This window comes from Crassostrea angulata, chromosome 3 (genome assembly GCF_025612915.1).
Source record: "Crassostrea angulata isolate pt1a10 chromosome 3, ASM2561291v2, whole genome shotgun sequence".
Classification (NCBI taxonomy): domain Eukaryota; kingdom Metazoa; phylum Mollusca; class Bivalvia; order Ostreida; family Ostreidae; genus Magallana; species Magallana angulata.
The window spans coordinates 39311617-39330758 of NC_069113.1; the positions used below are offsets into that span (position 1 = coordinate 39311617).

Below are 19142 nucleotides of genomic sequence, written 5' to 3' on the forward strand. Positions count from 1 at the left end.
TCACGTGATTGAGAAAACTTGCCCGTATGTTAATGTAATAAGATCAGAGGAAATATGCGCGGATCAAACACTTTCATATTACATGTAGGTTTCCTCATTAATATATTTGATAGTTCATTAATTTCACTAAACAAATACCAGTTGTTAAGGACGATGGCATGAAAATGTCACAGATAATCCAACTTACAGTAATTAATGTGAAAGCAATTATCAAGACATGCGCTCCAGGGGTGCCAAAATCATTAATAATTTCAACTGAATACAAATGCATGCAGAAACACGATACTTGATTCGCTGCGGGTAGCAAACCCTGTATTTAATTATGATTTTTAAGAATATAATTTCCTTTGAATTTTAATGTGAAATCTGGTTTTCTCGTTCTATTCATAATTGAAATTTTATTTTGACAATATGTCATGATATTGAAAGTGGGTCGGGGGCGGGGAGGGTTGTTACAGTTAAGTCTTTCTTTGCCAAAAAAAAAATGAAAAAAAAAAATTAAAAATAAATAAATAAATTGGGGGGTCCTGACGCGTATGTGGCATACTGTTATTTCAACTCATTACCTGTATTTGTGGCATTTGGTTTGTATCTAAATCATATTTCATCAAATATAAGGCTTATATGGTGTAAAAGCGAATTAAAATGAATTAGATGACAGTTTTCATAAAACGCGATTTAATGTGGACAAATTATTTATTAATTTATCAAGTGAAATGTAAATCAATATACATATTTGAAAGATATAGCATACGCAAATTTCATTACCTTTTTATTATTCTTCTAAAATCTCGATCTTTTGTTGTTACGTAAAGTTATGCAAAAAAATGTTTGATTGATATAAAAGAAAATATCCTTTAAAAAATGTGTCCAACAAACGGACTGTACTATGAAAGAATCATAAGTTACAACTATGCAACATTTATGTCTATAAAGTGTGGCACAAACAAATTCTAATGCTTGCCCCCAATGTCTCTTTTTTTTAAGAATTGACAAATTGATATCAATCATTATATTTTTTAAATATATTTATCATTCGTTAATACCATTAAACGTAAAATATATAATGTAATATTATCAAACGTTTATCCATGTTAATTCATCACTTTCTCGTGCACTCAACAACACGATATATTTTGTTCTCTCAATGTGTTGTATGTTGTGCTTGACCACAGGCACTTGATACTTAGCATATTATAAAGGCTGCTATAAACATATTCTTATATAAAGAAAAGAGATAGGACTATATAAGAATAAACCACGGTCTGGTTACCCCCCCCCCCCCATCTCGATACACCTGACGAGATTAACCCCCCCCCCCCCCCCATCTCGATACACCTGACGAGATTAACCCCCCCCCATCTCGATACACCTGACGAGTGTAAGGAGAAAGGGGGAGGTTTTAATCAGACTACATATACCAGGTGACTAGTGATTATTTTCATGTGTGTGTGTGTTTTGTTTTTGTTTTGCAATTTTGCTGAATGCAATACTCAATATCAGCTAATTTTCGTGACGATCTTCTATTTTGTATTTATTTTTTTTTTTTGCAAGACCGTTTTCACGTCGCAAAAATACTCTGTATATATTATATCCTGTATTGTTTGTTAATAGAAACATTTAATATAGGTCTCAAACAATTAATGAAACCAATTAAAAATTTACATATCTACCTCATGTTCTGCATAAAGTTTTTGACACAAAAAATCAGAGAAATGGTATTATTATCAATAGGGACAACTATAGTTGATAAAATAAAAATTGACGACAGTATTTGTATATTTTTGTCCTGTTTTAATATCAATCAACCATTTGTTGTTTTTTTTTTGTTTTTTTTTTAATTCATTCCCATCAATAGCAAGCAAAAGAGATTAAATTTTGTACAGTTATTGTATCAGACTTACAATGTATTATGTTTGTCTCTAATCGATATCTAAATCTGTTGGACCTTTATACTAAATATGTGCATGTCCTGATAGCTAGGTGAATTTACATAAACCTGCAAAATTGTTTCCATGCTGCATTGCAGTCCTATTTTTTAATCAAGGTGTTTTGACACATTATCAATAATCATTGCATAGAAAATAAAAGAAATATAATTCTATTGAATTGATATTCAGAGGAGGAAGCAGGAACTAGCTTCAGAAGAAATTTCATTCATCTAGTTCATATAATTGGTTTTCAATTAATATACATTATTTCACAAATAACAACCCACGTACTGAGTTAGCCATGCATAATGCATATATTTACGCAGAAGTTGAAGAAAGGATAGACTGACACACAGTAGGTTGTTGCAAAATTATGCTCTGTCAGTCAGTCCCTACTATGGCACAGCTTTGTCGACAGTAATTTGGGTAGCCAAACTACATTTATGTAAATTAATAACCATATTAATTATGAATCACAACTACCATATTCCTGGAACATGTATTACAACGTTTAGTTTTCTGGGCTGAAAATTATTATAAGGGAACCAGTACTTTATATCAACATACGGGGTATAAATAATAACAATATCAATAAAAGACAATATTTTTTAATCAATCTATTTACAAATTAGGTAAATCCAAAATAACTGTTCAGTCTCTCGTTAAATCTCTCCCACCAATTGTTTGCTATTACATGTGGACCAGAGGGTTGTCCTAAATTCTGCTCTCCTAATGGTTGAGACATCTGTTGACTAAAGTTCTTAAGTCTGAAATAAGAAGTAAACACATCTCTACAGACAGGGCACTTGTCCAATTTAGCAACACACCCGCTACACACACATCCGTGTCTGCAGGGTAGAAGAACAATTGTCATTTCTGCATCCTGACACACGCAACAACTGTCTACGTCTTCATGGTCATTGAGTGTTTCCTGGGTGTTACCATGGTTATCAGTGGTATTGATGATGTCACTAGAAAGAATTCCACTGTTTAACTGCTGGAATGGAGAATCACTGTAGTACTGTCTCCTTTCATTGTTTCTGCTCGAGGTTTCTGTTGACACATAAAATGGCTGAAAACAGAAGATAACTTTTGTTTTACAGCAATATGTGGATTTTGTAGTGTATGAATAAAAGCTTAGGGATATTGACCAACCCAGGGAAGCCTCTCATAGAAGTACATGTATATTGCAAACACTAATGTTTTTAATGACATATTTTCCCAGCTAGAATAAATTATTTAGAGTTTTACTTAAAAATAACCTTCTAGGTTTCCTAAAAAAGTTTAGATGACTTTAAGAAGTTTCATGAGGAGACGAATAGCAGGCCAAGTTTGACGTTTGAAAACATCAATGAAATTCTAAAACTAAATATTTTCTCTTGACTTACCAGTATCTAAACCCCCATCCCCCACCCCACTGAATGGGAGTAGAGTGAATAAAAAAAGTCATTAGCTTGAAAAGATAGTCTGGAATAATTTTGTGTTTTATATAAACCTATTGAAAATACATGTATACGTAAAGGATGGACAAAGTACCTAATACAATGTACATGTACCCAAAATCTATTGGTATTTTCCCTCCAAACTTTACATCCATATACATGTACCATACAGAAAATTTCCATGTGGGGCCTTATTAACTAAAACATTTTGCCAATAAAATTTCACAATACATTTACAATAAAAGCTAAAATTTCATGAACCAATATAAGTCTTAATTAATGACAGCTTGCTCACCTGAAGAGTGGTTATCTTATTGTCATTGGTGATAAGAAATTGGAACAAAACTTGGGAATCCAGATGTAAGTCTGGGTCTTTGATGTGTAGGACAGACAACATTATGACCTGAAAGGAAACAAACTCAAACTGTTCATGTACATTTTATAATGAAAATTTTACCATGTTTGAAAGCGTTTCCATGTTTTACATACCGGTGTCATATAATATTTTGATACCGCGAAATATTGAAGCCGGGTTCAATATATAATGCGATATTAGGAACCCGGGTTCAAAATATCGCTGCGATATATTGACCCCCCCCCCCCCCACATAAAATATTGAACCCCAGGTTCAAAATATCATGGCCGCGATATTTTGAAACCCCCTCTAATTTTCGTTGCTATTGGAGAGGGGGTTCAAAATATTATGGTTGCAATATTTTGAACCCCTCTCCTATTTCCAATTCCCTTTGGAGAGGGGGTTCAAAATATTATGGCCGATCTAATATTCATTGCTATTGGAGAGGGGGTTCAAAATATTATGGCCACGATATTTTAAACCCCCTCTAATTTTCAGTGCTAATGCTACTGGAGAGGAGGTTTAAGATATTATGGCTGCAATATTTTAAATCCCCTTCCTCTTTTCAATTCCCATTGGAGAGGGGGTTCAAAATATTATGGCCACGACATATTGAACCCCCTCTATTTTTCATTGCTATTGGAGAGGGGGTTCAAATATCATGGCTGCGATATATTGATACCCTCTCCTATTTCCAATTCCCATTGGAGAGGGGGTTCACAATATTATAGCCATGATATTTTGAACCCCCCTCTTAATTTCATTGCTATTGGAGACAGGTTAAAAATATAATGGCTGCGATATTTTGAACCCCCCCCCCCCCCCCCCCCTCTAATTTTCAGTGCTATTGCTACTGGAGAGGGGTTTAAGATATTATTGGTACTTCCAATTTTCTTTGGAGACGGGGTTCCAAATAATATGGCCGCGATATTTTGAACCCCACTTTTTTTTTCCTTACTTATTGAGAGAGGGTTCAAAATATTATGGCTGCGATATTTTGATACCCTCTCCTATTTCCAATTCCCTTTGGAGAGGGGGTTCACAATATTATGGCTGCAATATTTTGAACCCCCTTCCCCCCTAATTTTCTTTGCTATTGGAGAGGGGGTTCACAATATTATGGCCGGGATAATTTGAACCCCCCTCTTAATTTCATTGTTATTGGAAAGGGGTATCAAAATATTATGGTCGCGATATATTGAACCCCTTTCCTTTTTCCAATTCCCTTTGGAGAGGGGTTCACTATATTATGGCCGCGATATACAGTATTAAACTCCCCTCCTATTTCCAGTTCACTTTGAGAGGGGGATCAAAATATTATGGCCGCGATATATGGAAATAGGTAGACTATTTCCAATTCCCATTGGAGAGTTGGTTCAAAATATTATGGCTGCAATATTTGGAACCCCCCTTTAACTTTCATTGCTATTGGAGAGGGGGTTCAAAATATAATTGCCATGATATTTTGACCCCCCCCTCCTCGTACTTTTGATTCCCTTTGGAGAGGGGGTTCACAATATTATGGCTGTGATATTTTGAACCCCCTCTCCAATGGGAATTGGAAATTATTAAGGTAGGGGGCTCAATATATCGCAGCCATGAGGGAGGTTCAAAATATCGCGGCCATAATATTTTGAACCCACTCTCCAATGGGAATTGGAAATAGGTAAAGGTTCAATATATCGCAGCCATAATATTTTAAACCCCCTCTCCAATAGCAATGAAAAATAGGGGGGGGGGGTTCAAAATATTGCTGCCATAATATTTTAAACTCCCTCTCCAATGGAAATTGGAAATAGGTAGGGGGTTCAATATATCGCAGCCATAATATTTTGAACCCCCTCTCCAATAGCAATGAAAAATACAGGGGGGTTCAAAATATCGCGGCCATAATATTTTAAACCCCCTCTCCAATGGAAGTTGGAAAAAGGTAGGGGGTTCAATATATCGCAGCCATAATATTTTGAACCCCCTCTCCAATAGCAATGAAAAAATGAGGGGGGTTCCAAATATCGCGGCCATATTTTGAACCCCCTCTCCAATGGGAATTGGAAATAGGTAGGGGGTTCAATACATATATCGCAGCCATAATATTTTATACCCCCTCTCCAAAAGCAATGAAAAATGAGGGGGGTTCCAAATATCGCGGCCATATTTTGAACCCCCTCTCCAATGGGAATTGGAAATAGGTACGGGGTTCAATACATATATCGCAGCCATAATATTTTATACCCCCTCTCCAAAAGCAATGAAAAATGAGGGGGCTTCAAATTTTGCGGCCATAATTTTTTGAACCCCCTCTCCAATGGAAATTAGAAATATGTAGGGGGTTCAATATATTGCAGCCATAATATTTTGAACCCCCTCTCCAATAGCAATGAAACAAGAGGCCCATGGGCCACATCACTCACCCGAGGAACAATAGGTATGATAAAATCAGCTTAATGGAGTCATAATACAAACAATCTGGACAATGTACAATAATACACGTAGATCCTGTATAAATAAAATCCATTTTCCCCCTGGATATTCTTTTGTTTATAATCATTACCGTATATACTCGCTTATAAGTCGGTATTTTGGGAGTAGAAATTTGAATAAACAGTAGGGGTCCGACTTATAGGCATGACATACAATCAGATAATTTTTCCACTGAGTAAAAACTTCGTTTTTGGGTGCCATTTTGCTTCCAACTTTTGACTTGCAATCCCTATACTTGACATGTTTATTTTTTAATTACTAAAAAGATAAACACATTAATAAATACATTGAAAGTTTCAAGTGTATTTCTTAAAAATATGAACAAGGTTTATTTGATAGTATTTTTTATTTAAACAGGCAATTATTTACGCCTGAGGTGATAATAGCTGTAGTATTACTGTACTTAAAACAACACAAGCCAACACTGGGTTTAAGAGGCTAATTACCAGCCCTAATCAGTCAGTAGGGGATAAAATCACTGTCATTTTATTTCCAGTATCATTTAAAATAGTTTTTGAGCTATAATCAAGTTGTAATGAGTGTTTAAAAAATATAATGGCGTCCAAAATCGTAAGTTACAAACTTCAAGAAAGATAACTCTGTTTACAGAAAACTATTAAAAAACATGGCGTCTAAAAGCGATCTAGTCGGATTACAGAACAGCAGTTGATGTTTAATACTTAAAAATTAAACACCAGAATAATTGCTGGTCTGTTAAAAAAAAATAAAGATCGTTTTATAATTATTCATAATTAATTACACCTGAGGTGATAATAGATATATTGGTGGCTGTAGGTGGCATGTCACCTAAAACAACACAAGCTAACACACCACTTTTAGTTTTCAGTTTATTTTTCACTCAACACCATATAATGGTACAAGAGGTACATAAGAAGAACAAACATATTTACATATATACAATATAGTTGTAAAGTTCAAGCAAGTAAGTGGGGTGAACGAACAATATGATTAATTTTTGAAATAAAGAAACACAGTTTTCTTAATGTGATATAATCGACTGAAGACATGATTTCATAAAACTTTTTAGTGTTAGGAGAAGAACAGTAATATGTATCTAAAAACTGACTTCGTAATTTACTTAATGCCTTGCATTCTAATATAACATGAAATTCATCACCAATTTTGTTACAATTACACAAATTACAATAACGTTTACTTCTTTCAACAATACTCCACCTTCCTATTTCAACCGGAAGATGATGATTTGTAGTTCTAAACTTAACTAATATTTTTCTTAATTTAGGCCATCATTTTTTTATTTTTAGATTTACGAAATATTTTTCAAATTATTTGGGTAGGAGGAGGGAAAAAAAATAAAAATAAAATTGAAAAATTTGTCCGTCGAGAAAAAAAATAAAAATAAAACAATTTTTCAACAATATTTTTTTTATTTTTAAAATAAGAACACATGTCCAGGAGCTGCCATTTTTTAAATATATAAGTAATTTTGGTTGTTTATGATGTTCTTATCATAACATATTTTATCCATGGGCACTGAAAATTTGTGTTAATATATTGTATATGCATGTATAAAAACGAAGGTTTTTTTTTTTATATATACAAGTACATACTGTACATATATACATTAAATCCACAAAAATTAAGGGAGTTTTCACTTCTTCCTTGCAGAAAAATAGGAAGAAGTTTGAGAAATCATTTATTTGATTAAGTTAACAATGCTATTCACAAATTCAAAATTTAAAATATTGTTACTGAAAATAAATTGGATTAGAAGCAAGTCCATAAATGTCAGTAAAAAATCAAACAATTTTTTTTATTTAAAAAAGACGAACTAATTTTTAAAATTTTATTTATTTATGTAATCATACCTTTAATAAAGGAAATGTTTCGTTATTTTGTTAGCTTAATGACAAATAAAACCATTCTCTTTCCTTCAGTCATAAGACTCCTGTGTTCAGTGTGTTTAGGGTTATTAGTCCAACCCTATGACCCACTTACAACCATTATGTAGAGGATCTATTTCCAAACGGTTAAATTATGATTATTTTAGAATTTATTTTGCAAAAATGTTTTTTAAATAAGTAACTTATCATTTTCTTGCCAAGGAGTTTTTTTTTTTTAATTTACGGAATTGTGATAGAAAAAGACTTCAACTTCTCTTTCTTGAGGAAATTCTGGCTAAGTTGCCGATCACAAAACTTAAAAGGGTCGTAAATTGTAGGGTTGGACGAAAGCAAACAGAAGTAGGCCCAATGGTGTTTTGTTTGTGACTTCTAGTGCCTGTGACTTGATCGGAAAGAACTTGGTCTTTTTAATTAATCAATGCATGAACAACAATAATTCAGACTTACACATACGTGATTGCATCAACATTAATTTTATTTTTTCCAGAAAGGAAATTTCGGGTCGGAGGTAAAAATAAAATTAATAGCTAGTTTAGGTCCTTTTATTTTTATTTGAATTTTTAAAAAATAGGGTCGGCGGGTTTGTAAATCGAAATTTAAAAAAATGCTGGCCTTACTGGGTAACAAGAGTAAGTAGCGTTCACATTCAAAATTTGTTTTATAAATTCTATATATAACACCCTTAGTCGATTCCTGAATATCGTTATGCCATTTTTGTAAAAATTGATCTCTTAACCTTTGGTTAATAGTTGTCTTAATCCAACTGGAGTTATATTGATACGATTCATGATCACACCATAAATTTAAAAGGGGCTATACCATCTTAATCAGTCAGCAGGGGATTAAAATCACTATCATTTTATTTTCAAAATTATTTAAATATTTTTAAAAGCTTATACCAAGTTTTTATTAGTGTATCAATAAAAAAATGGCGTCCAAAATCGAAAGTTATTAATCCAGGATAGATGTCTTAACTGAACACAACACTTTTAAATGCATTGCATCTAGAAATGATAACAGAGGGGTCAAACACCAATATTTTTTTATCTAGAATATAGTCATGCTTGATAAAACGTGCTTATTTGATTGACAATCTGTAGACTGATTATCCAGAAAAAAATACCCGACTTATAAGAGGCCCCCTTACCAAAATAAGTTGTTTGCGGCAAATATGCAGCAAACTTGCCGCAAATTTTTGGCAAACTGATTAGTTTACCAGAAAACTTTAGAACTTGTTTGCCGATCTTTGCCAGTAGTAGCGAACTTCTGGTAAACCTCTTATATTTTGCCAGAAGTTTACCAGACACCCAAGTATGTTTGCAGCTTCTTCACCAGAAGTGGCAAACTTTTGGCAAACTCCTAAAAATTTGCCAGAAGTTTATCACAAACATTTCTTTTTTCTCTGTTTTTTTTTTTACTTCATGAGCTTGCCAAAGCTTTACCAGAAATAAGACTTATACAATTTCATACACATTCAGCACAAATTGAAGACTGTCAATTATAATGAATTGCTTTTATAATTTGTGTATATTTGTATAGAGAAAAAATAAATCTAATTAATATTTTCGGATTTAAGTTTTATTCTAAGATAGTATCGATAAAAATGTTTATTATTACGAAAATAAGATCAACTTTAATCGCATGATGCTTCATAATGAACCCCCCCCCCCCCCCCCCCGACCCCACGTATTACGTGAACACCAACCTGTCTGTTCTTTTGTTATGCTATATTCTTTTTTCCTACGTTCAAATATCAGTCAACTTGGATTTGAGTATCTAAACCGCTTGATGTTGAATCAGGTAGATTGAAGAGTTTTCCGTAACGTTATGCTGTTCAGTGTTTGTTTCTACTTTTACTTTTGTTTCAATGTTAAGCTACGCGCGTGCTGATTGGTCGATCAATAGCTAGCCGCCAATTTTCACATTCGATGCTGCCATGTTGTCTGTCATCACCGAGATGGTAAAATGAATGAAAATAAGGGAATAAGGCTGTGCACAAGGTAAAAGAAACATTGTCAATGGAGTGTTTACTTTTGGAAAATCTACGGCTAAACAGAGGACGAATATAAGTGAATGAATCAAGTCTCAACACCAAGGCCACTGCATGCACCATCTGCATGATCATGAGCACGTTTTTGAAAAAGTAAGTGAAGTAATGAAAACATATTCGTTGAATGGCAGTTTAAACAGTTATTGGAATATAAAACGAAAGACTGTGATCTATTATAATGAGTTTAACAGTATAAGGCCGTCCCTATGACAATGCGGGGTGTCGATTCAAGCAAAACGCTCGTTATTGACATCGTTGTGATGCATGTCTTGCATGAACAAATAATTTAAATTTGAAATTTATTTAAACAACGCCAAATTTAGGATATTATCATTACATAGTGTATAAGTACATTTTATATGATTTACATTTTATTACTTAAATAAAAGAATTCATGTTCTACTCGCATAGTCAGAGTTAGAGTAGGCCTAGTGCAAATTTGTAGCTTTATATAATAGATTGAGTAAGTATAGGATAGGCTACCTTGTTTTTCTTAGAAACTGCTTAAAATCTGAAAACAATTGTGCTTATATGAAATCCATTTATCTTCCCAATAGGTGTCTGCCCTGGTGACTGGGTTACACAGACCTAAAGAAAACCATGCATGAACAACTAACTCACTGATTTTATGATCAAATGATGCAACCAAAAAAGAGTGAAGACAGAATTTGTGTAAGACTTAGTAGAAAAGCATATAAACAACAGTGCTGAAGTTTGACCATTCCATTGTGGGCATTATTGTGATATTCGGCTATTTGTGTGATATTGTTTATGTGTAAAAATTAAATCGGAGAGCACGTACAGGAGACTGTCATAAAAAAGACATCGAGAATGCCTTAAAGAATCCGTGATTAATTGTAACATGACCAGTGACCGTGCAGGGCTTCATTGTGAACTACCGGTAAAAAGTATCGACCTAATTTCCGAAAAATATACGGTACATGTATATGGTTTGAACTTCGCTCATTGTGAACTTTTGTACAAGTCCATCTGTGCATGCATGTTGTGATCAAACTGCATTCAAGTTTATCGATCTGCAGCAACAAATCATCACCTATAGGTTGAGTACTATTTGTCAAATTTCATTATGGTTTGTTCATCATTTTTGTGTTTATTTTTGAAATTTATAAAATGTGTAAAATTTAAAGTTAATTACTTGTGTCCTTTATCTCTAATTTTGCTGCAACTGTTTAAGTTAAACAACATCTTTGTTAATTACCAGTAGAAGTTATTTATTAATTGATTGAAAAGCATAGTACATGTATTAGTAACTCATTATTAAATGATTACCGTATTAGTGTTTATAAATTGTTTTTCTTATGTTGTAATATCTTAAAGTTGCTATGTTTATCTGTAAGCTTGCGGCAAATTTACCGCAAACAGTTTGCCGGAAGCTAATTTGCATACGAATTCTGAACTTGCTGCAAATTTGCCGCAAACAGTTTCCCAGAAGCTAATTTGCATACGAATTCTGAACTTCCCGCAACTTTACCGCAAACAGTTTGCCAGAAGCTAATTTGCATACGAATTCTGTACTTCCCGCAACTTTGCCGCAAACAGTTTCCCAGAAGCTAATTTGCATACGAATTCTGAACTTCCCGCAACTTTACCGCAAACAGTTTGCCAGAAGCTAATTTGCATACGAATTCTGAACTTCCCACAAATTTGCTGCAACTGTTTGTCACAAATTTGCAGCAAACTCTCTGCAAATTTGCGGCAACTGTTTGCCAGAGGCCTTATATTTTGGTAAGGGGGGTCAATGGCAAAATCTTGTAAATAAACCTGAAAAATGGCAACCGACTTATAGGCGAACAATACTTATAGGCGAGTATATACGGTAGTCCCTTTTCTAACAGGATGATTTTATAGTCATATCACATGTTGAGTATTGCAGTTCTCAAAAAGATCCTTAACAATTGTTTATATATGGGATATAAAGCTACATCAAACTCTGAACCTTCTTGTGAGGCCGAAGAATGGAGCCAAAGTCTTAACAATTATAAAGAATCATCTGGCTGATTAGTTTCTGAGAAGAAGATTTTTAAAGATTTACTCTATATATTCTTATGTAAAACTTTGACCCCCATTGTGGCCCCACCTTACCCCCAGGGGTCATGATTTTCACAACTTTGAATCTACACTACTTGAGGATGCTTCCACACAAGTTTCAGCTTTCCTGGCTGATAAGTTTTTGAGAAGAAGATTTTTAAAGATTTACTCTATATATTCCTATGTAAAACTTCGAGCCCCCATTGTGGCCCCACCCTACCCCCGGTGGGCATGATTTTCACAACTTGGAATCTACACTACCTAAGGATGCTTCCACATAAGTTTCAGCTTTCCTGGCAGATTAGTTTCTGAGAAGAAGATTTTTAAAGACTTACTCCCTATATTCCTATGTAAAACTTCGACCCCCCATTGTGGCCCCACCCTACCCTCAGGGGTCATCAATTTCACAACTTTGAACCTGCACTACCTGAGGTTGCTTCCACACAAATTCAGCTTTCCTGGCTTTATGGTTCTTAAGAAGAAGATTTTTGAAAATTACTCAAAATTTTTCATTAATTTCTAATTATCTCCCCTTGAAAACGGGTGTGGCCCTTAATTTTCACAACTTTGAATCCCCTTTGCCTAAGGATGATTTGTGCCAAGTTTGGTTGAAATTGGCTCAGTAGTTCTTGAGAAGATGTTGAAAATGTGAAAAGTTTACGGACAGACGGACGACAGACAAAATGTGATCGGAATAGCTCACTTGAGCTTTTAGCTCAGGTGAGCTAAAAATTAGGTGGGTTCAAAATATCTTGGCCTTGATATTTTGAACCCCCTCTCCAAGTGGAATTGGAAATAGGTAGGGGGTTCAATACATCGCAGCCATAATATTTTGAAGCAATGAAAAATAGAGGGGGGTTCAAAATATCGCGGCCATAATATATTGAACCCCCTCTCCAATGGGAATGGGATATAGATAGGGGGTTCAATATATCACGGCCATAATATTTTGAACCCTCTCTCCAATAGCAATGATTAATAGAGGGGGGTTCTATCTAAATATCGCAGCCATTAAATATTTTCAATATTTTATGCGGGGGGGGGGGGGGGGGGGGGGGGAGTTCAATAAATCGCCGGGTTCAAAATATTATATGACACCGGTACATCAACAATAAAAATTGTTGATGATTGAGTAAGAAGGAAAAGTAAGGATAGAATTTTTTAAAGAATATTGTATATCGGGTTGTTTTTGCCCCATGTATTTTTTGCCCTTATTCCCTTAATTGCAGATGGTATTGCCCAAAAGATGGATAAATTTGCGACAATTGAAATCGCTCAGTCTTATATTTGCCAATCAGATATTCCTTAAAATTTTAGAGATGATTTTTTAAGCCATAAAATCTTGTTTAGTAAAGAACAAATCTAAATATCTTAGGTTTAAAATCTGAGTATTTTCCTATATTTTTTACAGAGCTCTTCTTTTAAAGAAGATTAATATTGTCTTAGAATGGTCATGACCATCAAGCCCTCTTAATAAGAAATCAAATCTCATAACTAAAAATGTGACAGCTACATCAAAATTTTGATTGTGGATTACTGCACAGACTGGGTACAATTATGGCCAGTCCCTCTTTTATGATCAAACAATGTCTTTTTCTGGGATGATGTTTTTGTGGATGGATAACTTCTGTTAATTCCTTATTAAACACGAGGAATTAATTTCTGCAAAAAATCGCAAAAAGTCGTCCTCAAAGATTTTAAATTATCACTTTATTTTTAGACAATTTTGAGTTATATGAAATCATAACAAAATATTAGTGCTCGCGATTTTAAATTATTGGGATTTGATGCAAAACAGCGGAATTGCAGAATTAAATACTCGCGTATAATAATGAATTTATAGTAGTACAGAGGGTTCCACTTAATCTGATAGCGGTTAATCGAATAAATCGGTTAATCTGATCTAATATCAAAACACCAAACCATTTCTTATATATCCCTTTATATTTTTCCCTGATAATCTGATAGGTAAAAATGTCATTTTCGATTAATCTGATAGGACTACTTACTATTTGTACATCATCTAGTACATATTCCTCTCGAGTGCAGGCCACCACTACAGGATACACTGTCCTGGGGACGGCTCCAGAGTACTGGTTTATCTTGTCTGGCACTGTTGTGTGCCATAAAGACTTTTCACACACTTGGGATCTGAAAATCAGACAATATAATTGTTGACAAAATCAACTCCAAATGTGTTAAAAGCAGCAACGTAGGCAAATACATGTACTGGAAATGTACCGGGTATAAAAATCTTGGTCAACAAAATGGTTTGCCTTTCATAAATTGAGGTTTTACTGTGCAGCAAGCTTCCAATCATTGGAAATCCAACAATCATACTACATTAAAGAATGATAACAAATGTTTGTACCTTTCTGAATAATTTGAGACTTTTAATTTATTGTCTTCTAGAAAAAAATCATTTTGAATTCTGCTGTTAAGAACTTCCCAAGGATGTTTAAGTTCTTTGTAAAATTCCTCGATGTTTGCTCCCCAAAAGAGCTTCACAAATCCTGGCTTTAAGAGTGACAATTCTAGGTTCAGTCCTTCTACAACAAAACAATGTATTAAAAATCTTCTGTAAAATTATTTTGTTAAAAGTGCAGTTATCGAAAACTTGACAAAAATACATTAAGAAAAATCTCTTGAGATATCCATGGATTTTAAGAAATCACTTTATCAGGATTGAAAATAGAAGACATCCGAAAATGTTAACACTCTTTGACATATTAAATTATGGTTTTCAAAAGAAAGATGTTTAATACTGTAGATGTATTAATTTGACCGAGTATTCTTTTTAGCGTTTTTGGCAGAAAGCAGTATCTAGTAAATCATGTACATCGTTTAACGTAGGTGCACAAGGAAATAAGATAATTCAAATCCACTTTAACTTCTTGAATAATCATTTTACACATTGTACATGCCAAACATAATATGTTTCCAGTATGATCTCAGACTCCATTTAGTAAAGCTAGGTACCCCCTGTGCTGGTTCTGTGTTGCTTTGACAAAGTCACATGGAACGGATTGCAAACTTCCTGTACATATACTTCAGATGTTGAATTCACGTGATGAACAGCATCAAAATTTTGCAGAAATATTTCTTCCAAGTTAAACCTGTAAAAAAAAACACAATAAATTGACACACTATTATTACTGAATTACTGAACTTTATTTATTTTACAACGATTGATAAGCAAGTTCTACAACTTATATTAATATCTTTCGTTGGCACAGATGTTAGCGCGAGGGGGTCATTGGTGTGGGAAGAAGCCGGAGTACCCGGAGAGAACCCACGTGTCCAAGCGGGCGACCGCCATACCCTATCACATACAACCACTGTCGATCACGGGGATCGAACTCGGATCGCAGCGGTGAAAAGCGAGTGCATTGTCCACTACGCTACTTGGACACCTGGACAAAAATTATTGACACACTGGATTATACATCATGTAATATAACAACTCTTTGCATTATATATGTAGATATAAAAAATTATTAATCTATGAAAAAAAAAACCCATGTGTTTAGGAACTAATATGAATTGTGCATTTGATAATTATATGAGTATTCAAAATTTCTAAATACAATCATGCAAATTAAGAAATGAATAGATTATCTATATACCATTAGTACATAATTATACTGAATAGCTATCAGTGACATAATGAGCAAAGGGAGGCAAACCCCAGTAATCAAAGAAATAATTTTGATCGACTGTGCTGTCACTTGATAACATCTTAAAACAAGTGAAAAACTGTCAATGTGACAGCAAACCCAGGGTTTTCTTTTATGCGAATTGTATCCATAACCATTTGTCAACCCTGATCGAATTTATAAACAACAAATTCCTATCTTGAAAACTATAGACAGAGTTATCTGTACAATAGGGGGACCCTATATGCAATATTCCGCAAGAAAATGACAAAGTTCAACATCAGGTATTTTATTCATAAATTATCAAAAATCAAAATCCAAGTATGTACACCTCTAATATATGTCCAATTGATCTGAAAAACATAAACTTCTTATCTTGAAAAGTGTAGAAGCAATTATCCAAACAATAAGGGTACCCCTTTGGCAGCTACCCGCCCACCGTTTTCATCATTTGAGTAACCGGATTTTTCCTTTGGAAAACCCTGTTATAAATTGCATCAGGTTAACCAAATATATCTAGGCTCTGGTAAATTCACCCTCGGACTGATATGTCACACTTTCATTAGTTTAAACATGGCACATGATTGCCGGATATATTTCTATGTCCGACTGGTGGGATTCATATACGGCAATATGGCCGACACTTTGCCTACTTATCTCATCATTTCATATTATTTGATAAATAAACTGCATTCCACATGAGTCATTTTATTTGGAGTAGTTGCCCAATAAAATGACTTTTAAATTTGAGTACCGGTAGTTGTCCTTTGACATGACATCACTTTGTTGTGTCTGGAGCTGAATAAAATTGCAGGATTTGCTTAGACTGCAGAGGATGGAGAGATGTATAAAATTAAACAGCAACAAAGTATTGAGAGTGAAAAAAGGTGGAGGGAAGATTCATTGAGTACTTGATAGGTGAGAATGAGAATTTCGAAGAGTTTCACTGCATAGAATTTTATATACCCAGTAAATGTCTCACTTGATAGTCTTTAAGAAAACAAAACACTTTTTGCCAAGTCCTCTATGACATTGATCAACCTGAGGTATTTTCGTAGTCAGTCAGTAACATGCAAACATAACTTTTGGATCGTTTGATAGTCAACGTCAGTTACCTCATATTCAGCTAAATAAAACATAAATCAATAGTCAAATATTGTCTGCATACCTTGTCAATATTGCGAGCTTATGATGAACATTACCAACTAAGGTAAGATTAAAATAATAATTAATAATTTCTGAAGGTATATACTTTTTCTTATCCCGAGAGTTCCGAATGTCAACATGGTGTGTAAATAAGAAGCGAGTAAAAAACATTGGTGAAAAAGTGTTAATTCCTCATTAGTATGAATTAAACTTTTAAATGAAAGGTATTTAGTCTCAAAATGGGTTGTTTGAATAATTTTACTGTTATTTTGAATTTCAATGCAGCTTTATTAATTGTTTCAAAAATCGTTTCGGAGCAATTCTGCAATTTTTGGCAACATTACGGGTACATGGGAGGCATTTTAATTGGGTGAAGGTCTGTCCCATGACACAGTTAGATTATTCTACCTAGTAAGCAGAGTGTAGTGAAATCAATAGCATTATTGTAGGCTTAAAGCTTCGTTATGTAACTGTCAACTATACGGTGTGTCAATGTATCTATTTCGTAAATGTCCGATATCATATGCAATGTCAACCCGTGCACGCACACGTCAAAGTCTAGTATCTATAACAAGTTGTTTGAAGAAACACAAATTATTATTTATAAAAAATGTTGTAAACAAAAAAATATTCTATCAAAACAATTAAAATAATGTCTCAATCTCCATGTCTCAATTTCCCCACGTGGACTTTCAAACACAACCACAAAACATAGAATATCATCATGATCATACTGTTGTTTTGATTTCGGCTCTGGTATATCAGCTCGAGCGGTTGGTATATTGGCCCACGCCTGAAGGACGCAGACCGATACCATCAGAAGGCTGATACCTGGGACTAGATCAAAACAATTACTAAACAGATGTATCAGTCGCGTCGTTACCGAGCCATGGTGTCTAAGGGTCGAAACGTCTTTATAGCCGCCCCCCCCCCCCCCACCCACTCCATTGCACACTTTCAGTTTCAACGATGTTCATCTGTTGCCAAGGAAATTATCATATTATGCAATTATGATATACTCTGTACACTTTGGGTGTTCAAATACCTTTTTAAAATTATGACAAAAGTAAACACAAGCAATAGGCAAGCAAAGATCTGCGTTGTTTTCGACTCTCCGTCTTCGGCACTTTCCATGTTTATGTTTTGCCGGAAGTTTCGTCATAATCGAGAAGAAGCAAAGCTGAATTTCATTGGCTTTAGGAAACGACCATCCGTGCGTTGATTGGAAAATTTTCATGAGAGAAGGCATTTGATTGGCTTATATTTAAAGTCAAGGAAGTCGGTTTAGCGATGACTTGAGAAAAACAGCCACAGACGTGATCAGAAAAAAATGAAACTTGACATGAATTGCCGTATTATGGAAAGACTGCGATTGATGCGACAACATAGTGTTTTATGTGATCTTGAAGTTTTTTCCAACGACGGTGTAAAAAGACGTATTCATAGTTGTGTATGGGTTGCAGCGTTTGAGGAATGCCGAAATTTGCTATCAAACAAATATAAAGGATGTGGAAATAAATTATCCAAGATAAAACTATCCAAAGTTAATTCAGACATGTTGTCAACAATTATAGATTTTATATATGGGGAAGAAATAAGTTCCATTCCTGTTGGACTTGATGGTGCTTTAAAAGAACTCGGATTTCAAGATTTTAAGTATTATCTTAACAGTGGTTTATCTGATTACATGTGTAACCAACGAAGTCCAGAAAACTGTTCAGCTAATGACAATGACAAGCTAAAAATTCAGCAAATTTCAGAGAACATATCTACAAACTTGTACCCAGATTCACATCATGATGAAAATTTGCAGTTAAAAGATGAAATAGTTGAGGCCAACACAGTCAATTCAGCATTGCCGTCTTGTACTCAAAATGATATACAACAAACAATAGAATCAACTGAAAATTACATGTCTTCAGTACATGTTAAACTTGAACCTGTTGAGTCCATGGAAGACACTTGGAATACAAGTGAACAAACCAATGACCAGATGGGAAACATTCAGATTTTTTCAAAGCAAGAGGCAGATGATCAGACAGTAACAGTGTGTGTTAAGTATGATTGTGCAATGAATAGTGATGATGGAGAGGAACTTACTTGTGAAAAGCAGTCGCAATGTCAACCTTCCATCTCAGCAGGAAAA

General features: G+C 34.3%; 1 protein-coding gene across 2 annotated transcripts; it reads right to left on the reverse strand.

Annotated features, from left to right (window-relative positions):
• Positions 1–2523: 2523 nt before the first annotated feature.
• LOC128176641 (cell growth regulator with RING finger domain protein 1-like) lies at positions 2524–18186 on the reverse strand. 2 transcript variants are annotated; one of them, XM_052843101.1, is made up of 6 exons: positions 18042–18186; positions 15174–15310; positions 14566–14740; positions 14204–14345; positions 3669–3776; positions 2524–3003 (listed from the first exon to the last, which is right to left on the reverse strand). In XM_052843101.1, the coding sequence occupies exons 1-6, from the start codon at positions 18128–18130 to the stop codon at positions 2560–2562; spliced, it is 1095 nt and encodes a 364-aa protein (XP_052699061.1). In that variant the 5' UTR covers positions 18131–18186; the 3' UTR covers positions 2524–2559. The 2 variants fall into 2 exon arrangements, with proteins under 2 accessions (XP_052699061.1, XP_052699060.1); XM_052843100.1 differs by having other exon boundaries at positions 14566–14743.
• Between the last annotated feature and the right edge of the window lie 956 nt (positions 18187–19142).